The following is a 9,247-nucleotide window of genomic DNA, read 5'->3' as shown; positions in this document are numbered from 1 at the left end:
ACACTCAAACCAAGCACATTGATCTTGACATATTCTTTGTTCAAGAGAAAGTCACCAACAAGAGCTTGATTATTGCTCATGTTCTACCTCAAAAGATCAGATTTCTGATGTCCTAACTCCTCACTAACAACAAACTGTGTGGTAATCTCTTCCAGGTTTTGCAATCTCCCAGAGTTTGAAGGGGGGGGGGGGTTGTAAGAGACATTAAACTACATATGGACATCATGTGGTAACAAGTTGCAAGCATATTTTATAATGTCAGTTAACTACAAAATTCTAAAACCTATTCTCCCCACTCAACATATATCTAACTCAAACTCCCCACACAATCTAAGATCCACATTTAACGTAAACAAAAAAAACAAGTAGGTAGCCTTGCAGTATATCAGCGACACACATAAATTCAGTTCATAGAGTGACACAAAATTTCTTAGAAGGAAGAGAGATCCACAAAATAGTCAATTCGTAGAAAGCAATTGTTCAATTGCAGTTAGCAAATGTTTCCTTATCCGCTATTTTAAAGTACAATAATGACATACATAGTACACAATCTGCCAATAATATCTTCATTAAATGAGTTCATTTAGAAAATGGATTCAAATAAGAAAATTATTAAACTACTTGAAATTAGTTAAGACTAAAAATATTCAAAGAGACAAGATTTGTGATTGTAGTTAGAAACCAATCATAAACTCTGGTTTGCTTCATTTAAACCTTAAAAAATAACACTCAATTCCAAAACACCATACACTCCCTCACTAGTTTCATATTGTGATTACCAAATGTCTAAATGTGATGATTTTTTTGCAAGTCTATGAACGTTGACAGATACTTGTGCCCGAGACAAAAAACGAAAGGATAATATTAATCAATTTCCCCAATGGATAAAATTTCCATAGAAAATGCAATGAGACACCAATATTGAAAAATGTCAAAGTTGACAGAGAACAGTAGAGAATAGATGAAATTATATCAAATATCTACAAAGCTACCATTCCATTAGCATCTAATATCACATCAAATATAAAAAATAGAGCATTAATTCCGTTTCTTGATTTTCTTTTTGGGCTTGGCCCTCCTTATTATCCTAAAAACAAAAAAGCAGTAACTATGACAAAGAATCAAAACACTCTAACCAGGATTCAACAACCTTATTCAATGGTCTGCAACTTCTCTATCAACATTTGGACATATTTTTCTTTCCTTTTCTTTCCTCATGTATCCACTTTTTCTTCAAAGATTTCCAACTGCTCTCAAAATTATCACTAACCCTCATTGCAATCTTGTGAATCTCACTTCTCGAAGGGTACAACAATGCATAAGAGAAAACAAGCCTCATATCATTTGCAAATTCTTCAGTTGCTGTGTACAACCTTTTGTTCAATATGAACTCAATATCCTTCAAACATGTTGGCTTGGATGCAGCCTCAGGGTTATCAAGAAACTCCAAAACCTTAACATGAAGAGGTTGTTTGAAAGCCCAATCATCTCTTCCTACCATCAACCTCTTCAAGATCACCTGACACTGCATCATTTTGTATCTGTCCATGTTATCTGCCCTTGGATTCTTGTCTTTCTTGCACTCTAAAGCTTCATTCTTAGACTCAGAGCCTTCTAACACAGTTCTTGACATTCTTCTTGAGTTTTCTTTGACAAAAGATTTTATTGGTGGGAGTTCTGTTGTTCTACTCATTCCTAGCGTTGGATGAAACTTCAGGAGCCTCCTTTCTCATTTTCTTGCCTAGAGAATCAGCAATCTCCGTTTGTTGGCACTCTTCTTTGACGGTTCTTGATCGTCTCATTTTCTTGCATAGAGAATCATTATTCTCTGTTTGGTTGCACTCTTCTTTGATGGTTCTTGATCATTTTGCACCATCCCTGTAAAGCTTAATCGCAAGTGATTTTCGGGGTTCAGCCATTGAAGAGGGTTTGAGAGGAAAAAATTAGAAAATAAAACAATAGGTATTGGTAGTTTATAGTTTTGTTGTGGAGGATGTCTTTTATGGTTTTGGTCGAGGTGTCTTGTAATATTAACAAACAAGTAACAAAGAAAAACAATTCCCAAATTTATGTTTCTAAACTTTTCAATGTAATTTTTATGTTTCTTAATTTTTTTATAATTTAACTAATTTTTCAATTAGATGTTTGTTAATTAAAAAAATAAATATAAATGTACCCAAAAAAAACTTAAATATAAGCTTTTAAAATCTCTAAATCAATCTACATCTCTTCATAGTTATAAACATCACTTTACATTTTTTAAAATGTTAAAGTGTAAACTACCAAAAATAAAAAAAATGTTACAAGTGTAAAAATGTAGTAAAAAAAACTATGCAAACTTATTTAAAATTTCAGTATTAGTTGATTTGGAGCAACAAAATAATTGAGAGGGCTATAAAAAAATCTTGTTGAACTAATTTGTACTGAAAAAATTAAACTGTTAAAATTTTTACATATTCTGAAAATATTACAGATTAATAAAAATCTCCATGGTAAGTATTAATGAATAATAAATATCATTTTTCAAGAAAATAATAAAAAGCGAGGAGTTCTATTTTTTTTTATATAAAACTAACTGTTCAAGTATAATTGGAAAAATGATTTAAATTTTGCTTATATTTCACTTGTATATTTGTGTGCAAATATCATTTCATTAAAAAATTAAATTATGAAAAATGTATATTTTATTTAGAATATTTTAAGAAAATATTAAATATTTATTTATTAAAATAAATTTCAACGCTTTGATTCCATTAAAAGAAATGAACTTTTTTTTTAAAATTATAGCTTTTGATTATCCGTGGGTGACCCTATCCTATAAAACTTTGGAGCTTTAGGCCGTGCAGTATCTTTATTATTACGGGGTTTTTAGCCCCAGTGACTTTTTTCACCTCAACTCACATTGGCTCAAGCTTAATAAGATAAACTACTCCATTTTGACAACTTTAGATCTCACCATTAAAACCATCCTTGTATTTTAAAATAAATAATTATCCATACATATATTGGGCTATTACTGTTATAAACTTTTCTAAGGGTTCATGACAATATTTCGAATTTTAATTCACTTTTATTTTTTTACAATTTAAAAAAAAAAAAAAACTAAATATGTCTATATAAATTATTTTGAGCGTGATCTATTATCTTAACATAGCAGGGACTAAAGTATAGGAATCACCTCTTATTTTTTAATATAAAATGATCGACCTATTTTAAAACAACTATATCTCCATACAAGTTTTTTGTGTCATATCTTGTCGTAAATAAATTATTTATGTCATATCGTGTTGTGTGACCTACATAAAAAGTAACATAATTTGGAGTTAAACATATTATTCATGTCGTGTCAACCCACATAATAAGCGATATATTATGAGTTTACGAGTTATTTGTATCGCGTCGTGTTAACTCATAAAATATGTAAGTCGTGTTCAAGTCAAATATTTCAAACCGATTTCAAATTTGTGTAGTATTTGTGTTGAACGTATTCAGATTCGGGTCAAAATTGTGTCGTGTTGAGTTGTCCCAAATTGTGACTCCTAATTTTTATATCTATAGTTTTCTTCTTTATAGTGGAGGAAATTAACAAGTTTTATTAATTGGTTTCTCTCCGTGGCAGTTAGTGATATATTTTTACCATTGTGAAGGTAGTGACGAAAGCCATGCAATGTCCTTTATCCTTGGAAACTTTGGCCCCCTGAAGTTATGTGATCTTGTCAATGTAACCTCATCTGCTTTAGGTGCTAATCATATGATTTAGTCATGTGTAATAATAGTTTTGTCTTACCAAATAATCAATAATTAAGCTCAACATGGCAAGCAAAAAGGTCTTTGATTCTATAGTAGTGACGTTTCGCTAAATTCAAGTGTAATACTAAATTTTTGTCTTTTCAAATACGGCGTACAGAAAACAATCGAAGAAATTTTTCGACGCCGGATCTGGATCCTCTAATGTGAAAAATCACATGACCATATCATGTGGGAAATTATAACCATACAAAGGTAGATCAATGATAATAAAGGATGAGAGAGAAAATATATTAAAATAGGTAGTTACAAAATCATAACCGTTAATTTACCTTTGTATGGTTGTGATCTTCTCACATGATCATGTCATTTTTTTTCACATTAGAAGATCTATTTACATATGTATTATAGAGTGTGTGTTAGAGAGAGAAAGAGGCAGATATCCATGGAGAAGTTAGGCGAAATTTAAAATTTTGAGATACGGTTGTTACCAAAAAAAATGTTGAGATTAGGAGTCTTGCTCTGAAATATTGTCGCAGCTAATACATATGTGCGATAAGAACTACTTAGAACAATAAAAACCAAAGCTTTAAAACAAAACACTTCTAAAAAACAAAGTGTGCTAAGCAACTTTAATTTTTTTTTTTTTAAATCTAAATGATAAGAAAAATTTGAATCCTGAATAGCTTCTTATCTTTATTATGTTCAATTAAAAACAATAGTAATTTTTTTTATAATTTTATCCCTATTTTCCTTTTTACAATAGAATAATATATTAAGATAGAATAATATATCTTCAGTTTTTTTTAATCTACTCCCAACTTGCTCCTAAGCAACCAAAAAAGGAGTACAAGAATTTGCTTCATCTGCTACATCATTACCCATTGAAATTGATTTTAAGTTATTTATGGGTTTATTGGGTTATCCAATCTACTCAATTCAACAATGATAATGCTTAGAACAGTAGTAACTTTTATCTTCTCCACATACTAAGACATAATCTTCGCCTCAGACCCTTTAAGCCATCTCAATATTTGCCAATTAGTCTCAACTAGGATATCTTCGCCTCTGCTTTTTGGCTTTGTTTTCGGGCTTGGCCATCCTTATTAACCCAAAAGAAGAAGAAAAAAATCAGTAACTATGACAAGAAATCACGTCATCTAATGATTGATCCCTGTGATAGAAATCATGTCTGAATCCATAACATATTTACACCAACCAATATTAAAACACTAAACTTTTACGGACCTACATTTAAAAAAATAAATCAAAATCAAAAGTAACAAAATCTATAACCTAGTAATTCAAGAATTAAGTTTGTACAAAATCACACTCTAACCAGGATTCAACAACCTTGATTCAAAGGTATGCAGCTTCTCTATCATCATTTGGACATACTTTTCTTTTCTCATGTATCCACTTTTTCTTCAAAGATTTTCAACCACTCTCAAAAAATCCTGTGAATCTCACTCCTCGAAGGGTATAGCAACACATAAGAGAATACAAGTCTCATATCATCTACAAATTCTTCATGTGCTGAGTACAAACATTTGTTCAATTCGTACTCAATATTCTTCAAATCTATTGGCTCGAATATAGCCTCAGGGTTATCAAGAAACTCTAAGACCTTGACATCAATTTGTTTGAAAGTCCAATCATCTCTTCCTACCATCAACCTCTTCAAGATCATCCAACACTGCATCTTTTTGTACTTGTCCATGTTCTCTTTCCTTGGTATCTTCTCTTTTTTACACTCTGCACCTTCTTTCTTCAACTCACAGCTTTTGGATGCAGTTCTTGACATTCTTCTGGACTATTCTTTGAGAAAATATTTCGTTGGTGGGTGTTCAGTTATTCTACTCATTCTCAGTGTTGGAGAAACTTCAAGAGCCTCCTTTCTCATTTTCTTGCATAGAGAATCAGCAATCTCCTTTTGTTGGCACTCTTCTTTGACGGTTCTTGAACATTTTGCACCATCCCTGTAAAGCTCAATCACAAGTGATTTTCGGGGTTCAGCCATTGAAGAGAACTTGAGAGGAAAAAAGTAGAAAATAAAAAAAATCAGTATTGGTCGTCTATAAGTTGTTGAGGGTGTCTTTTATGGTATTGGTCGAGGTGTCTTGTTATCTTATTATGAATAAACAAGTAACAAAGAAACAGGAATTCCCAAATTTAGGTTTCTAAACTTTTCAATATAATTTTTATGTATCTTAATTTTTATATAATTTAACTAATTTTTCAATTAGATGTTTGTTAATTAAAAAAATTAAATCTAAGCTTTTCAAATTTCTACATCACTTCGATAGTTATAAACATCACTTTAATTTTTTAAAAATGTTAAAAGTGTAAAAATGTAGTTAAAAAATTTATGGAAACTTATTTAAAATTTATGTATTAGTTGATTTGTGGCAACAAAATAATTGATAGGGCTATAAAAAAATCTTTTTTAACTAATTTTTACTAAAAACATTAAACCGTTAAAATTTTCACATATATTGAAAATATTACTGATTAATAAAAATCTCCATGGTAAGTATAATGAATAATAAATATCATTATTCAAGAAAATAATAAAATGCGAGGAGTTCTATGTTTTTTAAATAAAACCAACTGGATGTTTACAGAAAAAAATAAAAAATAAAACCAAATGGTCAAGGTTATTGGAAAAATGGTTAAAATTTTGCTTACATTTCACTTGTATATTTGCACGCAAATATTATTTCATTAAAATAGTAATATTTTGTATAGAATATTTTAAAAAAATGTTAAATATTTATTTATTAAAATAATTTTGAAGGCATACCAAAAAATAATAATTTTGAAGGCATTAAATCCATTAAAATTAAGGTTTTGTTTGACGTCGTTTGATTCTTGGAAGTGACTCCATTTCGATGGTCGCTTTGCTAACTAGACGGGGTGATGCAGCTCATGAGTCACGCCTACTAACTCAGATACGAGCACTCTTGGATCAAGACTGGCAAATTGTGATAGTTCATGCTTTTCGCGAGGCCAACTTTTGCCCTGCCTTTATTGCTACTCTTCCCCTCATTAATCTATCAACATCGTATGCATCTTATTTTACGTCTCCTCCACGTTCTTTGCAGCTTCTTCATCAGGCAGATACTGCAGGTGTTTTTTTTCTATCCCAAAGGAAGACTGGACTAGCCTTTGATTTTTTTATTTAGTATCTCTTTTAATCCAGTCTTTATTTTTATTTTTTCTTGTCTTCTTCTTTGCATGCATAAAAAAAAGAACTTTTTTTAAAATTATAACTTTGAATGATATGCGAGTTGACCGTAACCCATAGGCCTTTGGAGCTTTTAGGCCTATCAGGATCTTTATTATTATGGGTTTTTAGCTCCACGTGCTTTTTTCATCCTAACTAACATGGGCTCAAGCTTAATAAGGTGGACTAAACAATTTTGACAACTCTACTTAACAATGTTCACCATTAAAACCATCCTAGTATTTTAAAATAAATAATTATCAATACAATATATTGGGCTATTATTGTTAATAAATTTTTCTATGGGGTTCATGACAATATTTTGAATTTTGATTCAATTTTTTTTACAAAGATAAAAAAATTTAAATATGCATATTTGAAATATTTTGAGCCTGATCTATTATCTTAGCAATTGTTCCGTAATTTCAATCATCCATGGGGCAATTGGTCAGAGATTCCTGGGCCTAGTCGCACTGCTTGGTTGAATGATTTCATTGTAAGTTATATCCATTTTATGGTTATTAATCGGTTCTCATCAAAATACATACAAACTAATCACTTGTATCAATTTGTGCACTAATTGTTCATGGCAATTTTCAAGGCAAGTGTAGGTGGTTGCCCAAGCATTGCCAGGATTTGGCGACAACTTATAACTACAAAGGAGGCATGTTGTCAGATCGATTTTATAAATTGAGACATGAAATGGGCAAGGCAAATTGGATTAATCCTATTACTGCGGCACAATTACTGGCAAACTGGGAAGCCGAATCAAAATTTCAGCAGAGGTCCGCTCCAAATAAGCAAAATAGGTCCCGAATGGATGGACACTCAAATATTGGAGGCTCCATTCCATATTGTTTTCTATTTCGGTATTCAATATTTTATACTTGCAACTAATTAATTAATGGTCCTCATTTTTGTTTGCAGGAAGCTTTTGGGGAGGTGCTTCCATAAAAGTTTGATTGGGCTACCTTTCAGCGGACCCATTCCCAAAAGTTGGAAGTAATGCCAGCTCCCAGCAAACAGCAGTGAGACATTTATTATTCATTATTTGTTTCAACAAGCAAGATGTTTATTTCATTTTACATGTCCACATTGGTGGTGTTTTTTTGTTGTTGCTTGCAAGACAACTATCGCAAGTTTGAAGAGGAGAGGGTCACACAGGCTGCGACAGACCCCACATCTGGCTCCTCTCAGTCTAATAACAAGCACCTCTTCATTAAGGCTACATGAGGATTTGACAAGAAAGGAAGAACATTCGGGCTGGGAGGATTTGCCAGCCGACTGAAACTTAGCAAGCGTTCATCCAGCCAGGTTGGAGGTGTTTCTACATGTAAACATAATGCCCACACTTAATTATTTTACATTTTAACTCCCTAGTACATTTAAATTAAGTACAAAAAAATTAGCTTACTTTGTAATGATGTATTTGCAGATGAGCTTAAAAGGATGAAGGCGTTGGTTAAGAGAGTAGAAAGTGTACATCAGGCGAAGACTTCCGAGCTTGAGGTGCATACAAATGCTATGATGCTACGACACATACTATGAATCTACAAGCAGAGAAGATGCTTAGGCGAATGCAGAAAAAGCTCCAGTTCCTAATGAAGGAGAGGGAGGACAACAACAAAGATAAGAGACCGGTTTTGGGTGATGATGATGATGTTTAGGCTGCTACTTTACAGGAAAATATCTATCAATCAAGCAAGCACTGAATCTAGACACACACACCCATCACTGGAATAATTAATTTCACTCATCACTCAAGTGTTTGAAGGGTAAGTGTTTCACTAAAACCTTCACTGAATCAATACTATCATAAGCTTGGTTATATTCTCACTCTCCACAGTTAAGTAACATGCACAGAAGATTAAGAGGTCTTTATTCAGGTTGTAATGGGGCTTGGCTAAAGGAAGGATGAATAAGGAGTAATATGGCTAAAGGATTGAAACACAAAATGATCATGGTATAATTGTAAACACAATTTAGTTTACAACCCTATTCTCTTTTTCTTCTTTTTTCTTTTTTCAACATTTTTTTATTTTTCTTTATTTTTCCTTTTCAACCCTAATATTTTTCATTTTCATTTTTCTTTTCTCTTATTGTGATGTAATCAGTTTGCCTAAACTTTGTTGCATGATTATCCTTTTAGTTGTCTAATAAAGTGTTTACATTGTTTCTAATCTTTTTTATTCATCGAGAGAGAGAGTTGCAAGATACTTAATGTTTGGGATATAGAGATATAGGTGAATCCTGAAAGTTATTAAACATTGTGGT

General features: G+C 31.7%; 2 protein-coding genes across 2 annotated transcripts; both read right to left on the bottom strand.

Moving 5' to 3' along the window:
• Positions 1-1,177: 1,177 nt before the first annotated feature.
• On the bottom strand, positions 1,178-1,693 carry LOC133301251 (transcription factor GTE12-like). Its single transcript, XM_061500867.1, has one exon. It carries the CDS (start codon positions 1,691-1,693, stop codon positions 1,178-1,180), a length of 516 nt encoding a protein of 171 aa, XP_061356851.1.
• Positions 1,694-5,194: 3,501 nt separating this feature from the next.
• On the bottom strand, positions 5,195-5,551 carry LOC133301250 (transcription factor GTE12-like). Its single transcript, XM_061500866.1, has one exon. It carries the CDS (start codon positions 5,549-5,551, stop codon positions 5,195-5,197), a length of 357 nt encoding a protein of 118 aa, XP_061356850.1.
• Positions 5,552-9,247: the final 3,696 nt, after the last annotated feature.

Source organism: Gastrolobium bilobum, unplaced genomic scaffold, assembly GCF_033153095.1.
Source record: "Gastrolobium bilobum isolate Gb01-03AN ecotype WA unplaced genomic scaffold, APGP_CSIRO_Gbil_v1 utg27625, whole genome shotgun sequence".
In the NCBI taxonomy this organism is placed as follows: Eukaryota; Viridiplantae; Streptophyta; class Magnoliopsida; order Fabales; family Fabaceae; genus Gastrolobium; species Gastrolobium bilobum.
This window is presented reverse-complemented; position numbering and strand designations above follow the sequence as displayed.

What these genes read in the sequence shown, in the direction of transcription:
- LOC133301251 (XM_061500867.1), bottom strand. Translation starts at nt 1,693, where the DNA reads ATGAGTAGAACAACAGAACTCCCACCAATAAAATCTTTTGTCAAAGAA.
- LOC133301250 (XM_061500866.1), bottom strand. Translation starts at nt 5,551, where the DNA reads ATGTCAAGAACTGCATCCAAAAGCTGTGAGTTGAAGAAAGAAGGTGCA.